The sequence below is a fragment of the Erythranthe guttata genome, chromosome 4 (genome assembly GCF_056151865.1).
Source record: "Erythranthe guttata isolate IM_541 chromosome 4, IM_541, whole genome shotgun sequence".
Taxonomy (NCBI): domain Eukaryota; kingdom Viridiplantae; phylum Streptophyta; class Magnoliopsida; order Lamiales; family Phrymaceae; genus Erythranthe; species Erythranthe guttata.
The window spans coordinates 7,887,815-7,905,818 of NC_142536.1; the positions used below are offsets into that span (position 1 = coordinate 7,887,815).

The 18,004-nt window shown below is 36.0% G+C and overlaps 2 protein-coding genes across 2 annotated transcripts; both read right to left on the minus strand.

The window, feature by feature from the left end:
- Nucleotides 1-12,226: 12,226 nt before the first annotated feature.
- LOC105972785 (putative late blight resistance protein homolog R1A-10) lies at nt 12,227-15,245 on the minus strand. Its single transcript, XM_088816768.1, has 3 exons — nt 13,640-15,245; nt 13,030-13,125; nt 12,227-12,848 (listed from the first exon to the last, which is right to left on the minus strand). Exons 1-3 carry the CDS (start codon nt 14,708-14,710, stop codon nt 12,534-12,536), a joined length of 1,482 nt encoding a protein of 493 aa, XP_088672894.1. The 5' UTR covers nt 14,711-15,245; the 3' UTR covers nt 12,227-12,533.
- A 136-nt stretch (nt 15,246-15,381) lies between these two features.
- Nucleotides 15,382-16,601, minus strand: LOC148771046 (putative late blight resistance protein homolog R1A-4). The gene has a single exon (XM_088816769.1). It carries the CDS (start codon nt 16,504-16,506, stop codon nt 15,382-15,384), a length of 1,125 nt encoding a protein of 374 aa, XP_088672895.1. The 5' UTR covers nt 16,507-16,601.
- Between the last annotated feature and the right edge of the window lie 1,403 nt (nt 16,602-18,004).

Below are 18,004 nucleotides of genomic sequence, written 5' to 3' on the forward strand. Positions count from 1 at the left end.
TTTTATTTTAGTTGGTATGTATTTGAAACTTGTATTATTTTATTCTATTTGGTATGTATTTGAACCTTGTGTTATTTTATTTTAGTTGGTATGTATTTGAACTTTGTATTATTTTATTTCTAGCAACTTAAATAAATAACATAATTAAAAATCAAATTAAAACTAAAACATAAATAATAGTCAAACAAAAAATAACAGAATTAAAATCATACTAAAACATAAATAATAGTCAAACAAAAAATAAAAGAAAACAGTAAAGCAAGTCCAAAACACAGATAAATGTCACAAAAAACAGATAAATGACAAACAAATGGATCGACGATCTACTGTCTACCCCTAGACCTTCTCGAGGTGCCACTCGTCCCACAAGGTCGCCGACGCGGTGGTGGCATCTCCATTAAGTCGTCGTCATCGGAATCTCCTGTCTCAGGTGGGGGTAAACCGAGAAAACGTGCGTGCGGCTCCACTCGAGGCTGTAACTGCACACGTAAATGCTCGGGTATCTCGTGCATGTGCGGGTGGATGATACACACAATGTCATAGAAGTCCGGCTGAATAGGAGGCGGACGTACGACAGGCGGTGGTCCCTGTGGCGCTGGATCCCGGTTGATGACGTACTGATGCGTACGAGGAACGTACCAGTCCATGTACCGAGAAACAGTATCCGACGGCGGCCAGGCTAATGTCCTACCGTCCAATATAATCGAGCTGGCAGCCAAGTCCATCCACTCCTCGCCCGGAGGATCGTACCGTACCTGGTATGTCTGACCTCCAAGCGGACCACGTAGGCACGGTTCTCTAGACTGAATGTAGCACTGCGGTATGGTCTGTCTAAAGCCAAACTGCCGTAGGACACGATCCGGCAAATAAGGCTCGATAATCTCCACAAACTGTATACACCCATAATACAGTGTACGCGGAACGCGTCTATGTATGTGCGGATCGTAAGGCATCCAGCCAATCTGGTAAATTAGACTAACGTAATAAAAATTAGATTTACGTAATAATTAATAATAAATAAATTCAACAATTAAAATACGTACCTGATAGGCCTGCATATCATCAAGCATCATTCGGGCCAAGAATAAGTCCGAAATACCCTTACGTGGTTTCCATTTCAGGAAACGAGGCTACATCTCCCTATAATCCGGATTAATAGGTGCTCGCAAAGGGCAGAAGTACTCATAAATCCTGCATTACAAATAAACGAGATTATATTAGATTAATATTATATTAAATTACATTATATTATATTAAATTAATGTAGTATTAGACTAGATTATATTACATAAGTACCTAAGTTATAATAATTAATACTACATTTTTAACATAATATATTTAATATAATATATTATATTAAATTACAATATATTATATTAAATTAATGTAGTATTAGATTAGATTATATTACGGAAGTACCTAAGTTATACTAATTAATACTACATTTTTAACATAATATATATAATATAATATATTATAGTAAATTAATGTAGTATTAGACTATATTATATTACATAAGTACCTAAGTTATACTAATTAATACTACAATTTTAACATAATATATTTAATATAATATATTATATTAAATTACAATATATTATATTAAATTAATGTAGTATTAGACTAGATTATATTATATAAGTACCTAAGTTATACTAATTAATACTACATTATAAACATAATATATTAAAATGCAATATATTATATTAAATTAAAATTAAATTAAACTTGAATACCTGGAGCAGTAACGTGCAACATGTAACCCCTTCACGCGGGCCCTACTAGCCAAGCCCAACTGCCGGTATAAATGAGCCAAGACAGCTGCACCCCAAGCATACTCACCGACGTGCTCGAGATCAGAAGAATATCTCATCCACGTTGGCTTGAACCTGTCTACACTCCGATCAGGGAACAAAGTCATACCTATCAAAAACGTCAAATATCCTACAACCTTCTGCCGACAAGATCGGGACCGACTGCGCACACGCTGAACAAACTCCGACCATTTTATCCCACTATTGCCGAGCTTGGCATGCGCCTCGACCAGGTCCAAATCAAGAACCTCAGCTAACAACAACTCACACATAGACCTCTCCTCAACAGAATCACCGTATACTGCTAGACCGTCGACACGCAACCCAAAATAAAGGCGATATCATGTAGGGTGATCGTCATCTCACCCCAAGGCATGTGGAAACTGTTCGTTTCCGGCTGTCACCTCTCTATAAATGCCCCCATGAGTCCCTTGTCTACATTTTTCATGTAGAAGTGCTCGAGTGAGTCTAGGCCAGATGCCTCTAGTAGTTCTAACTCATCCTATTCGTAAGGAGCCATGAGTTGCTTCAGCTCATCTTTCTTAAAATCATTAAGCACGGTAATCCTGGACTCACATCACCCGACGCTGTGCTCCTGTAGAATTTCTGATTTAATTAGAAAAAGTATATTAATAGAAAAAATATAAAATATATAAAAATAAATATATTTAAACTTACATGTCCTGCCCAAATGTAGTAGGCAATATGACTCTTGAAACTAGGAATCATCCTTCAATCAGCCGGTCCTCCTGGAGCCGGACCATGTAACACAAGTGGGCAACTAAAAGTATGGAACTCGTACCGAGACTTGCGTGCGCGCGCAGCCGGGACGGGAACATCATCAAAATCGCTCCCCACATGGTCCTGCTCCTCCTCGTGTTCCTCGTAGAGGATACAGGAATCTTCGCCTAAAGTTCGAATGCTACCCACCATCGATCTCGAACTACGGTCTACGTGGGGAATCTCTTCCACGACGGGTAAATCAATGCCGCGCTCAATAACTCTCCTACGACGGTGAGACGTAGTGATAAGTGTTCGTTTTGCACGATTTTTGCTTATCAATTCTTCGAGTTTTGGTCTTCGTTCGTCCGAGTTTTCGGCTTTATTTGTATATATTATGTTGTTTTTGTTTTATTTGTATTTTAGGTAAAGAGAAGCTATTTTTGCCGATTCGACACGATTTTGGAAGCGAAGCCGAAAATCAAACCAAACACGTGCAAAAGTGCCCTATCGCCGGTTGTGGCACTGTTTCGTATTTTGAGCATAACATTTGCATACGACATCCGATTGGGATGATTCAAGTGGCCTTAGAAATCTAACTTCAAGATCTACAACTTTTGTGAAATGTCAAATTGTCCAATTCAGGCTAGAAAAGGGTCAAACAGTGTTTGAAGTTGGCGCAGAAGACCAGATCGCGATCCAGCTTTCCTGTATCGCGATCTCGGGGGTCTGACAGAGAGAAAATTGGGGTTAGATCCAAATCGCGATCCAGAAAGTCGGATCGCGATCTGGGGGGGTCTTACAGAGCTGAAATGGGTCAAGATCCAGACCGCGATCGAGAAAGTCGGATCGCTATCTGGGGGGTCTCACAGTACATTTTTTGATGAAGAACCAGATCGCGATCCACCATTCCGTATCGCGATCTGGAAAGGCGGTACGCAGTTTCCAAGGCTGCCAGATCGCGATCCAAGAAGCCCAGATCGCGATCTGGGCACAGAATTCGAGACGAGATATTTTTCTTTGATTTCCTACTATAAATAGAAGGTCTATTATTCATTTTTGAAGACCCCGACCATCTCTCGATTATCTCTCGACTTCTTCTTTGGTTTTCTCTTCGGTTCTCGCCAGTTCTTCGCAGGAAGCTTCGACGAGGGTTTCGACGAGGGTTTTTCATAAGCTTTTCTTTACGTTTTGTTTATGATTTCTCGTGTTCTTCATTTTGATGCTATGTTTGTAATGAACTGAGCATTTTCTTTTAGGGAAATGAAACCTTGTATATATTGATTTTGATTTCCAGATCTGTGATCTATTTGTCGTTCTTTGATTCTGTTTATGTTTTCCTGTATTAAATGCTTTCGATTGTTTGACCAACAGTTGAATTGATTGTAAATGGGAATGAACTCGAGAGAGGATTTCTCGTTTGATTTTAGGAAAACATAGCTCGGGTTGTGGAAACGGAGACGTGATGCACCTCGGGTAGCCCTTAAGGACTTGACCTAAATGCTCTCTTAATATCAGGTTCTGAACGGAGACGTCGGACTTGTGGGTAGACTCTAACTACACTGGAGACGGGGGTTAGGGTAATTTAGTGTCTGGGTTAGCGAACATAGAATTGACATTAGATTCGGATTTGTAGATCTTTATCGATAGTACACTGGTGGATTTTACCCTAGAAGCCATCACACGTCGGAATTCCTCGCTTGTCCTGGCGGACCGTTGTTTTTATTATTTGTTTCTTTTTAGTTTTATTTCTCCCATCCATTTCTGATCGTCTAGATAAAGTTTAGGATAGTATAATTACGGTACTTGGTAGATTTAGGAACTTAATTTCCTGTGGATCGATATCTGGAATTCACTTTCTACAAAACGCGATACTGTACACTTGCGGTTTTTCATACGTAGGTTTTACGCGTATCACGTAGTCATACGAATGCGTTCGGCTTCCGCCTCGGCTTCGCCGCCATACCGAAATTTAATCTTCGGGACTTTATCCGAACTAGAAGAAGCACCCATAATCCCTTTCCCCTTGTCCTGACGTGCCATCTGTAAAAAATAAACAAACTAATTAAATATAATAATTTAAATAAATAAATTAAAAAAAAATTAATTTTTGATGTTCCCGTTCTGCAGAACACGGGAACTTGAAGATTATTCAAGTTCCCGTGTTCTGCAGAACGGGAACATCAAAAATTTTGAATCTCCCGTTCTGCAGAACACGTGAACTTGAATAATCTTCAAGTTCCCGTGTTCTGCAGAACAGAGATTCATATAATTTTTTTTTTTCTGAAAATTAAAATTTAAAAATCAGTTTGAAGATCCCGTTTTCTGGAGCACGGAAACTCGAAGAAAATTCAAGTTTCCGTGCTCTGCAGAACGGAGGATTCAAAAGGCTTGAATCCTTCGTTCTGCAGAGCACGGAAACTTGAATGTTCTTCGAGTTTCCGTGCTCCAGAAAACGGGAGCTTTAATTTTTTATTTTTTTCGAAATTTTGCTAAGTCTAACCCTAAACATGTGTTTTTACCTAAATTGGAAATAAAACTAATTAAAAGTAGTAGGATATTGAAAATTTACCGGAATCGAGCCTCGTTTGCTACAGTTTGAATGTCGAAAAAATTTACGAAATTCGAATTTCTAGAGAGAGTTTGGGAATAGGAGAGAGAAATTGGAAAAAAAATTAAATGAAAAAGGTTGCGCTGTAAATAAGCCTATTTAAGTAAAAGTCCCGCTGCAAATAGCAACATCCAAGATTTAAAGAGAAAGAATGAGGTAAGTGTTGCATTTAATACTTGAATGGAGTAATTGTTACGCACCCTATAGTTAAATCGTAAACGGGTGTGTATTTAACCCTACATTTTTTTTTTTTTATAGTGATTGCTGCTCAATCTTGACATATTAAAGAAAGAGATTTAGAAAATCTTGACATATTGCTGCTCAATCTTGACATATCGGTAAGGGACAATATCATATTTGTAACACCCCACAACTTAACAACAGAATCTAATCAGATCACCACCATTAAGTTTGGGATGCTAACATTTTTATATATACGTAAACATTATGATTTTAATACAGAAATACATTATATGTGATGTGGTACGATTCCACGTCAGGTTTTGCGATTCCTCTCTCGCACTTCTTGATACCTCGCGTGGACACTACCTACATCATGAAAATTCGTTAGGGCGCCGGAATTTGTCCCGGCGAAAACCCTCTGACGCTCAAGTCAGTTTTATATGATAGAAGAATTCAGAGAATTCAACAGACTTCGCGGGAGTTATGAATTCCGTACCTTTAATTGTGAGGTTTCCGGGTATTTATATGGAGATATATATTATCATGGGCCTAAGCCACTTAACATGAGTCGACTTGGGCCTAACTGTTTAGATCATGCCAGTTTGGGCCATAACTGACTTGAGCTTATATTAATATCTTTAGTCAATTTAGGCTTGGTTTGTGTGCCTCTATGGGCTTGTCGATATGGGCCTTTGGTGTGGACCCATCAATATACTTTGAAAAGAAATCAAACATTGTACTTTCTCGAATATATATATATATATATATATATATATATATATATATATATATATATATATATATATATATATATATATATATATATATATATTCATGGTTTACAAAATTAAATTTTACAAAAATCATAATAGAGCGGCTAACAAAATGAAATCAGAGTTTATAGCTCGACTACAAAAATGGAACGAATCATGGCATACGAACAAATTTCTATCTGGCCGCTCTTGGCTAGGTCGACTTGTAAACATGTACATCATTACCTGCATCATAAGAACCTAATGAGCTAATGTCTCAGCAGTTGAAACTGATATAATAGCAATATATCACATAACACATTATTCATCAATATGTACAATAACATATATAACTTCATTCAGGGTCATTTTATTTGAAATCTTTCTCTATTTCGGGTACCCTTGAAGTGTGGTACTTGACAGATAGCAATAGGTGCGGTTTTCGGAACCTGCTCATCACATTTGGCCAATAGATAATACAAAGTTTCCATACCGGCCATTCAACCTCAGGTATTAGCCGTATTTTATTTCTTTAATTGTGGGTTTTCCATACTGGTCTTTCGACCTCAGGTTTCTACCACCACGTGTTGGGTCCGCCGGTTCCTCCACGTTCCTTGCCTACCCGACCATCAATCAAGTACCATAATCCTATTTTCAAAACATATTCTTTCATATTACTATGACTCATCAATTATTCGAACATCATGCAGAACACGTAGCAAAAGTCACATTAAAGCACACATAATATGGTTCTTATGATGAGCAAATGAAAGTTTCAACTTACCTCAAGTTCAATGTGGTGTATGAAGTTAAAATATCAGTCTTAGATAGGGTGTGCTAGAAGACTTAATTAGAGACGAATTCAAACTTCAAAACGTATGATTTTCAGCTAGAAATGGTGCAGAACTTGTTCTAGCTATACTTCTATGAGTTCTTATGCATTGTTTGATGTTCTCTTATTTGAATATGGAAGTGAAGAAATAAGAAGAGAAGCTTAAGGAATTGGTCTGGTCGTTTTTGGAAGAAGACAAGTGAAAATGAAGACCAAAACACAAAGTATTCACTTATCTACCCATTCCCAACAAGGCCAAATGGAGGGTGATGATAGGAAGTGATAAGGAACGTCAAATTGGAACCGTGTTGCAAAATAACTATTTAATTCGGAGAAGAGTTATTAATGGGCATTGGTGGAAATATCGAAAGAAATTATGGGAAAATAAGGGTTTTCGACGAACTTAAATCGTAGTTGAGTATGAAACGAACTCTATCTCAAGTAAAACGGCGTAAGGAACAAAACTCATGAGCAAAGCTCATGAATCACGTCAAATTTCAGCAATCCAAGGTCGTTTAGAATCCCAAAAGTTCGTTTTTGCTATTTTAGGTAAGTTTTAGAAAATTAATATCAAATCATAGAAAAATCGGATTAGGATTCCGTACATTGGGTTGTTCCCAAAATTACGAGATCTACTAGAATCAGACTCTAACTCGTTTTTGCCGTTTTTGGTAATTTTTAGTATTTTCTTATTTTAATTAGGGTTTTCAGTTTTTTAGTATAAATAGCTGCCTTAGGACTTTATTTTAGAAGAATTTTGGAATTTTAATAAAATATTTAGAGTTTTCTCTATTTTTCTGGTGGATTCCAGAGTTTTCGTTGGATTCCGAATGTTATTTTGTTCTATAGGATTAATTCGTAGAAATTAATTCTTTACCGTGCTTCCGTTCTACGTCAGTTGGCATCAGTAGCGAGGTTTTTCCTGGTTAGATGGCGAAAGGTGCAAAACATGGAGACAACAACTACGTTGGCGATGACCGCGGGGTTGGAAAATTACAAAATCTGCGGTTGGTGCGCGAGGGATTTGCCCTTGACAACAACAACAGAAGGACTGAATCTAGCATGATGATTGCCGACGGTGTAGCCCGAGGTGCATATGTTAGACACAATTATCATGGATCTGTTCAAATTCAATCAAGGTATGATGATTATTCAAGGAGGAGCGAAAACTTTGAGTTTGAAGAAAACCCGCCTATAAGGAGGCAAAAAGATCGTGATAAATATCGGGTGAGAGCTGAAATTCCTTTTTTTAGTGGAAATTTTCTTGAAGTTGAGGATTTTATCGATTGGGTGTCAGAAGTCGAAAATTATTTTGAATTGATGGATATTTTGCCGAATAAGATGGTAAAATTGGTTAGGTCTGAGTTAAAGGGTTGTGCAGCCGCATGGTGGGATGAAATACAGAGGAAGAGAGCTAGACAAGAAAAATTTCCAATCCAATCATGGAGGAGGATGAGAAAAATGTTGATGGATCGTTTTTTACCCCTAGATTATGAGCAACGTCTATTTCAACTATATCGTAATTGTTCGCAAGGGAGTAGATCTGTTAACAAGTATACTGCTGAGTTTATGAGACTAGCAAACTTAAATAACCTGCAAGAATCCGAAAGTATGGAAATTTCAAGGTACTTGCAAGGATTGAATATTTCAATCCGTCTTAGGATAGGGTGGCGCGCAATCGACTCCCTTGAAGAGGCTGAAGAGTTAGCATGGAGCGAGGAATATTATCAGAAGCGAAATAGTTCTTCTAGAAAAATCAAATATGTTCTACCCGTTGCCAAAGTTAAGGAGGTACAAGATACTTCGTTCGTTATTCAAGCATCCAGTTTGGTGGAGGATCATGGCGTACGAGTTAACAAAGTTGAAGAAGAAATTGTTGATGCAAAAGTTAAAATTAGCGTATCTATGATTAACGATGACATTAACAAAATCAAGGTGAAAGTCAATGAAGTTGAAGGGGGAGTCAACGAGATTGAAGAGAGCATCAACAAAGTCGAAGATAGCGTCAACGGGGTAGAAGAGAACGTTAGCAAGGTTAAAGAAGGAGTCGATGAGTTTCGAGAGGGTGTTAAAAATAAATTTGAGGAAGAATTTGAAGTTGTAAAATTTGTTCAAGAAGAGGAAGGTGCACGTGAAGAGAAGGAACAAGTGGATTGCATTGAGGTATGTGATCTAATTGTAGATAATGTTTGCTGTGAAGTTCCTGCATCGGCGAAATTGGTGGAGCCACTGAGATTGTTGATTAAGAAGCCAATTTTTCCAATGCCTCGTTTGGATGAAGATTTTGAAAGCGAGATTTTTGTGCCGGGAATATTGGTGGAGCACTTGAAGTTGTTTCGAAAGAAATATGCATCGCTATATTTTGATCATAGCTCGAGGTCGAGCTCTTTTGAAGAAGAGGAGATTGATAAGGAACGTCAAATTGGAACCGTGTTGCAAACTAACTATTTAATTTGGAGAAGAGTTATTAATGGGCATTGGTGGAAATATCGAAAGAAATTATGGGAAAATAAGGGTTTTCGACGAACTTAAATCGTAGTTGAGTATGAAACGAACTCTATCTCAAGTAAAACGGCGTAAGGAACAAAACTCATGAGCAAAGCTCATGAATCACGTCAAATTTCAGCAATCCAAGGTCGTTTAGAATCCCAAAAGTTCGTGTTTGCTATTTTAGGTAAGTTTTAGAAAACTAATATCAAATCATAGAAAAATCGGATTAGGATTCCGTAAATTGGGTTGTTCCCAAAATTACGAGATCTACTAGAATCAGACTCTAACTCGTTTTTGCTGTTTTTGGTAATTTTTAGTATTTTCTTATTTTAATTAGGGTTTTCAGTTTTTTAGTATAAATAGCTGCCTTAGGACTTTATTTTAGAAGAATTTTGGAATTTTAATAAAATATTTAGAGTTTTCTCTATTTTTCTGGTGGATTCCAGAGTTTTCGGTGGATTCCGAATGTTATTTTGTTCTATAGGATTAATTCGTATAAATTAATTCTTTACCGTGCTTCCGTTCTGCGTCAGGAAGACTTATATTTGCTGCATTCTTGTGGTTCCTCCACGTTTTTATAGCTTGAGATGAGGTAGGGGCTGATGTTTACTCATTATAATCAAGTGTAAACAATTTGAGAATGGTCATGTGCAACCTAGTCAACCAACCAATCAAATTGCACCATTTTGCATACTTTTGATTTTAGTCAACATCAAGTAATTATGTATGAAACTAATCATATTAAAATGTAATTCTATGTATTAATGCAATTAGGAAGAATATATGACCATTTAGCACATTTTAAAGAAAAATATTCAATCACGTATTAAAACACAATTAAGGCACATGCGTAGCAAGTACTTGTGATCATGCATCATGAATAATGAATCCTAACTATGTGCATTGATGCAGTATACTTATTATTGGCCATGTATGACATGATTGGGCATTACAGTATTATTTTTGCGATTATGATAGATTGGATAGTTAGCACTTTCCACCTTTAAATTAAATTTTATTGACACTTTTGTACCCTTAAATTGGAAGGATACTTTACAAATAAGCCCATTAATGAGTACTTATTCATAACGGGATCCACACAAAAAACTATTTTACAAAAAAATCCACACATTGTCCAGAGGTTTGTAAAATACTAAAATAGCCCCTCACATTTTAATATGCTCCAATTTCATCATTTAATTTAATCTAACCTCAATTTGACCCCAAATTTCACAAATTATTCAATTTTAACCAAAAACACAATTTTATGGACAATTTCGCCCGTCGCCGCCGTTGACCGCTGGTCTCCGACGTTGACTTTTTCGATTTTTTATTTTTTAATTGTTTTTTCTTCTTGATTTTTCCACGGCCGGTTTCTGACGTTGACTTATCGGTTTTATTTTTTTATTTTATTTTTTTATTTTTTTCTTTTACTTTTTTATTTTTTTTTTGAATTTTTTTTTTCATTAGCATTTTTTTTTCCCCGTTTAAACAATAATATTGTTGGGGTTGGCAGTAATATTAACTATATTACTGTTAAACACAATAATATTAACTATACTACAGTTTAACGGAGTAATATTGCTATATTAATCTCTAACACAATAATATTATCACAACAAAAGTCATTATTATTTTATAATAGAGTAATATTAATATTTTGGTCGTTCAACAAAGGTAAACATAATAAAAAGCATAAAATATTTAATATTGATATGGTTGACAGTAATATTGCCGTCAACCACAATAATATTATTGTGTTTACAGTAATACTACAATAGTAGACAATAATATTATTATGTTACTCCTTCAACAACTCAAACAAAACAAAAAAAAAAAGCGAAAAAAATAATAATATTGATGTGGTTGATAGTAATATTGTTGTGTTTATAGTTATGTTACTGTCAACGATAGTAATATAATTACCTTGACTTGTCAACAAATAAAACAAAATTAAAAAAAAAGACCCAAAAAATAATAATATTGTAGATAACTCTAATTGTATTGTCAACGATAGTACAATTACATAAAATGTACTGTCAACGACAACACAATTACGTTAATAAACTATTAACGACAGTATAATTACGTTAATGTACTGTTAGTGACAGTATAATTACTTTTAATGGTAGTACAATTACAGTCAACGTTTAGCGGAGGACGTAAAAAACGGATACAAAATTTAGGAGAAAAAACAAAAAAAAAATCACTAAGAAAAGTTCACGCCGGAGACCGGCGGTCAACGACGGAAGCCGGCGGCGGAAAAATCAGAAAAAAAAAAAAATCTCTAAAAAAAGTCAACGCCAAAAACTGGTGGCAAAAAAATAATTTTAGAAAAAAAAAAGTTAAAAAAAAAAATCAAAATTGGATTTTTGTGGTCAAAATTGATTAAATTGGGGTTACAATTAAGAATTGGGTGTAAATGGTTTGGGGTAATTTTATCATATATACATTAATTTTTCATTTATTCATAATACATATTAAAATGATGGGTCGCGAAAGAGATATAGCTCCTAAACCTAGAATAATAAAAATTGTTGGTCAGAGATTGATGCACAAAAACTCCAAATTGGAAAGCAAAATTTATCCTCCAATTACATTTTGCTTGGGACTTTGCACCCTAATTATTTTTTGGGTAAACAGCATTAAAACATTTCCCCCTTAGAAATTCAATAAAGGGATAATTCACTTGCAAATATTATTTTGGTTGCACTTTATTCCAGGAGCCAATTGTTTGAGGGCATTGTGCAATAAAAATAACATTTTACAAGGGGAACGTGCAAAAGAGTAAAGTTTTAAGGGGCAACGTGTAACAAAAATAACATTTAAAAGGGCAACGTGCAACAAAAATAACATTTAAAGGGACAACGTGCAACAAAAATACTCAATTCCGATGATTAATTCATCGGAATTTTGCTATTGGGGCAAAGTGCAACGAGAATAACATTTTGAAGGGGGGGGGGGGGGCATTGACTTTCAAAAACAAATTGAAGGGGTAAAGTGCAAAAATCAGAAATTTACAGGGGTGATGTGCAATTTTCCCATAAATTAGTATTTTGCATAGTATTCACTGTTTTATTGATTGTTTTACTTGATCCAAACACACCCATAAATTAGTGCACGCACGAACTTCAATCCACCGCCTGAGTTGTATTTCGAGCCCGCCGTGGTTTAAATTTATTAATCCACTCGAGTTGAAGTTCGATTTCTCCGGATTCAACATTTTTCAATCTCTGGCACATGTCCTGTTTTACCGTCCCATTTTCCCAGAAAACGGAACTCTCTTCGTTAAGGCAATTGGAGATCGAAGGCAATACTCGTGCGCTTATTGAACCATTTGGAAGGCCATTTGGATTCAATTTCACGGCTTCTACAAACGGTCTAATATCCAAATTCGCTTCTCCCAACTTGTCATCAAATTTGAACTTGGTGCGGTCATGCACTGTCTACAACCATACATACACTATGAATCAGCATACATTGAAACTAAAGATTTCCAATCTATAATAAGTTGAACTTATTTGGATGAACTCATTCTACATTGAATTTCACATTTTTAACTCAAAGAAATATTGTACCACTTGCTATCAGATTTTCTTTTATATATTGTAAATTAAAGAACCTCACCAGAGAAATTGAATGACTATGATTTGCAACACGAATTCCGAGTTTCTCGTCCCATTCCGGATTAATATCTTTCGTCACAACACGAGTCTTCACACTCTGCATCATGAAGATTTATACTAAATTGCAAATTTTGTTCTAGAAAACTCGAAAGGCAAAATATTTAATGCAAATATATGCACATATGCAAAGGATAATAAATTAATGCGTTGTCCCTTGAGTTAAGGTTCAATTACATACTGACACAAACTTTTCCGGAGTTCTGATTGTGATTAAAAACTTATTCCAAATCCAGTAAATTATGTTATGACCTCCCTTTGAGATTGTATCTAACTAATAAGAAAGAAAATACAACAGCAATGGTGGGAGATATATGTCAACAATGAAAATGAAAGAGACGACATGCGATGAGAGGTCATTTTAGAATTTTTAAACTACAACAATGTAGGCAAGCGGAGGTTGTGTGACGTTTGGAGTGCAGCATGATAAAATTATCCTTGAATATTAATAATTTGTAATGATTTTTGTTTAAGAAATATTTTTGTGAGGGTAAAAGGAACACTAATAATAAATAAAAAAATAAAAAAAACATCAAGAAGTAAGAGCGCAAAACCTGTTTGGAACTCGTGATAACAACATAAGGATCTCCGATGTGGCCGTCATTACCAACAACAAGATTAATACCTCTCTTCACCCAAATTCTGAGCACTCCACATGTGAAATTTTGAACATGAAGAGCATTGTATCCTAGGTTCTCTCGTTGCTCTGATATTCCATTTGCTGATAGCAAAAGGTCATTGTTGCTATTGCAATCAAAGTTAATCGCTTGAAGTGGCAATATTTCGGCAAATGCAGTCGGGATCTTCTTGAGGTTCAAGTACCCAAGACTTAGAATTTCAAGACATGGGAAATGTGTATTGTCTGCTTCCCATATCTCCAATTCACACTCATAAATGTACAAGAACTTGAGTCGAGTGAATTCCCCTTCTTTTGAAATCCACTTTTGGCCTACAACAGCATTTGTCCACAACGTGAGAGCTTCAAGGTTGGGTAGTGAACCAACAACAGACATATCTTCCCAAGGAATCTTGCATCCACGTAAGATCAACCGTTTAAGTGAATTTGGGAAGACAACATCTCCACCACAAGGAGTACATTGCAAATAAAGTTCTTCAAGTTTATGGAGATGGCCAAGATTTCTTAAAAAAATAGATCCAAATGTCGGACAAATAATTCCAAACTTCTTGATATTTAGGATTCTTTTAATTACCGCTTCAGTGCATTTCAAATCTATGACTGTTGAAAGTGTTTGTAGATTTTGAAGAAGTATGATGTTCTTGACATCATCTGGAGGAGGATCAGCCAGATGTATTCGTGTGGCCTCAACATGTCGAAGTTGGGGCATCTGCCATATCTCACTTGGTAAATTCAACTCTCCGTCAACAATTAAAGTTTGTAGACTCCAAAGTCGGGATATAGAAGACGACATCGCCGTCATCGGACCCATGCAAGAAACATATCTTAAGTTAATTAGCTGTAGAATTTTATGTTTAGGATATCTATCAACCCCATCCAATACCCGTAGTAACCCAAACTGATGAGCAGTGTAATCATTTGAATCCTCAGGAGAGAAGCTTAACAAAGACCGTATAGGTACTGGTGATGTATCGGGCGTAAGTTTCATCCCTTTCCATTTACCACCATTAATATTGAGGCGTTGTGTGATCTTTAGGTAACTTAAAGTATTGGGGTTATAAAGTTTTCAAGTGAGAATAAAATTGTCTTTCTGAGCTTCTGTCCTGCATAGATTACTTAAAAGATCATGAATGCGGCAGGACCTCACTTCTCTACTAATTGATCTCCAATCAACCAAAACGAGATTCCTATCTATAAGATCTTCCAAATGCTCATTTCCATTTTCTTCTAAGCTTTTATGCCCACATTGCCTTATGAATCCTTCAGCAACCCACAAACTGACTAGCTTGGAAACTTTGAGGGTCCATTTGGATGGAGGGATTTGGGAAGGGATTTGATTTGGGGAATGGATTTGAAATGACTCCAATTTAGGAGTCATTTAAAATCCATCACTATTGCTCCAAAATCAACTAAAAAGGAGGGGTGGGGATTTGAAATCCATCTCCAAATCCCTCAATCCAAACAAGTCCGAGGGATTTGTTATTATGGATTTGAAATCCCTCCTCCAAATCCCTCCATCCAAATGCACCCTGATGGTATAATCTTCTGGGAACACGGCAAAGTAAAGAAAACAAGGCTTGAGATATATAGGCAAGTTATTATAACTCAAGAATAATATCTTCATGCAGAACTCGTCATCTTGATTGCTTACAGCTGAAGTTACATCTTCTTCGACGTACTTCCAATTTTCTGTTTTCGACTTTGCAAGAACCCCGCCAATGACAAAGGAAGACCTCTGCAATTTTTTGCAATACTTCTTCCAATTACCTCGAGTTCAACGGGGCAACATTTTTCTGCATATATCTTTTGGGAGAGTAGATCCCAACTTTGTTCTTCATCTAGCAAATTCAGTTGATAAGGGCTACAAGACCCAATATCCATAGCCAATCTCAATAGCCTAGTAGTTACCAAGATTCGACTTCCATTATTGTTATCTGGAAGGAACATTTTTAACATATCCCAGGCCTTGATATCCCACATGTCATCCATTACTATTAAATACTTCCTCCCAAATAGAGTTTTGTACAGTTTATCTCCTAGTTTACCAGCATTCATCTCATGGGCATCATTTTGATTAGTATTATCAATCTGATGCAAAAGGCCTAGAAGAATCTCCTTTTCGGTATATTCTTGGGAAACCGTAAACCAAGCACGAACATGAAAGTGTTGCACGATAAAAGGTTTGTTATAGACATGAGTGGCAAGAGTAGTCTTACCTATGCCTCCCATTCCAACAATAGGGATAATTTGACGATTAGATTCATCGGTGGAGAGAGCACCCATAATTTCGTTCACGTGGCCGTCGAATCCCACCATGATGTTTTCGCCAATCGGAAGAAGAGGCCTCGATGACGATGATGATGAACTAGCTTCCGTTGTTATGGAGTTTTTATGCTGCACATGATCTTTCTCGATTCTCACCAACTCTTCCTCGATGGAATCAAACTCTTGTATTGATGTTTGTACACCTTCAGATAAGGTTGAGGTTTCTACTGATCTGTCGACTTCAGATCCAGCAAGAATGTGGTTCATCACATTGTCTTCGATGATATACTCTGCTCCTTCAGCTACAACCCTGATTCTCGTCTCCAAATCTTCGATCTCTTTGTGATCTCCTCCAGTACTTGATTGATTTTTTTCGAGAAAATCTATCAAGAAATCGACTTTTTGTCGTAGACAATTAATCTGATCACGATCAAAATTGAAGTGATGATGAGGAGGTGGATTGAGGATGCGGTCAATAGTATGAGTGAGAGAAACTAAAGCCGCATATGTTGCAGCCATCTTTTTTGGATAATCGACTAACAGATTATGAAAAATTTGTGATTTCTTAGACACTAACAAGAAGATCAGAGCAAAGTCAAAATAGGATAATCAAACTGGAAAGATTGTGAATTAAGTTTTTACTCAGTCAGCATATATTTGGCATTTGATAACAATAACGTCTTCATCATAAACACCTACCAATATGCATCAGCCGAAAGAAAGTCAAACATTAATATATGTAATTTGCAGAGATTGATGACTTGCACGAATATATGAATTGAGGTTTTCTAGCTTTTCAATAATTAATTACATTTAAATAATAGGATAAATTACACTCTTACCTCTGAGGTATGCTAAAATAACTTTAAGGTCCTTGTGGTATCGATAATTACACTTACCCCTGAAACATAGTTAGAAACTCTAATGGGATAATAAATTGGATACATTACTCCGATAGGATTCTATCGGACTATTACTTTAGCTAGTATGGGTGCAATTTACCCTAAATAATATTTTTATGTGATGTAGTTGCTAAGATAATTTATCAATTTTGTTGTAGCTCTACTTTGACAAAAACAAAATGTCATAAAAATTATATTTTAATTGATTTTTTAATAAAAGAAAAATTATTAATAAAAATATTTCCTAATTTCTTCCATGTCATTGATTACTATTTAACATTTTAGTTTATAAACTTCCAAGATTTCTTCCTCCTATTTAGATCAAGATTTAATAGTGTTTATTATGTAAAGTCGAACAAAATTCATAGAGAAAAGCAAGTCGAATTCATTAGCTAGCATCATTTTTTTTCAGTACAGAGTTCTTCATGAAACAGTTGTTTATGCCTGTATGTTTGTTCCAGCTTTTTCCTAACCTCTACTCAAAATTAAAAACCAATCCAATTTCTCTTATTCTTTACCCTCTTAAATACATAGTCATGTCATTGGCAAATAAAATGTTCTAAGAATAATATCATGGAACCTGCTACTTCTTGGTACACAAACAAACATCTTCACAACAGCCATGGGCAGATTTAATATGTTACAAATTCTTCGTCTTCGTTATTGCTTCTTTGTTCTCACAACTGCGTAAAAAGAAGACCCCTGGTTTTGTTCTTGAGAATTGAGATGACCTTTTATAAGGTGGAAAAATTGGCGAAAGGCAGTTTTTCCTTGTACAATTAGAAATTCCTTAGCAGCTCCACCTGCTCGGACGACCGTCTGGTGTTTTGAACTCCATTTCGGACAGCTGTCCGAAATGCCGTGAGTTATTTTTCCTCTTTCTTGACTCGGACGGCCATCCGAGATCTTGACCGGTCCAGTGACTTTGACTTCTTCAATTTTGTCTACATTTTCTTATAAATTACAGTTTTGACCCTCAATTTATCAAATTCATCACTTTGTGCCTGAAGCACAATAAATCAAAAATTAAATTAACAGTTAAATCACTGTCTCTGACAGTTAAATAACTGCTGGAGACAGTAATTTAGCAACGAATACAGTAATATTAATTAAAA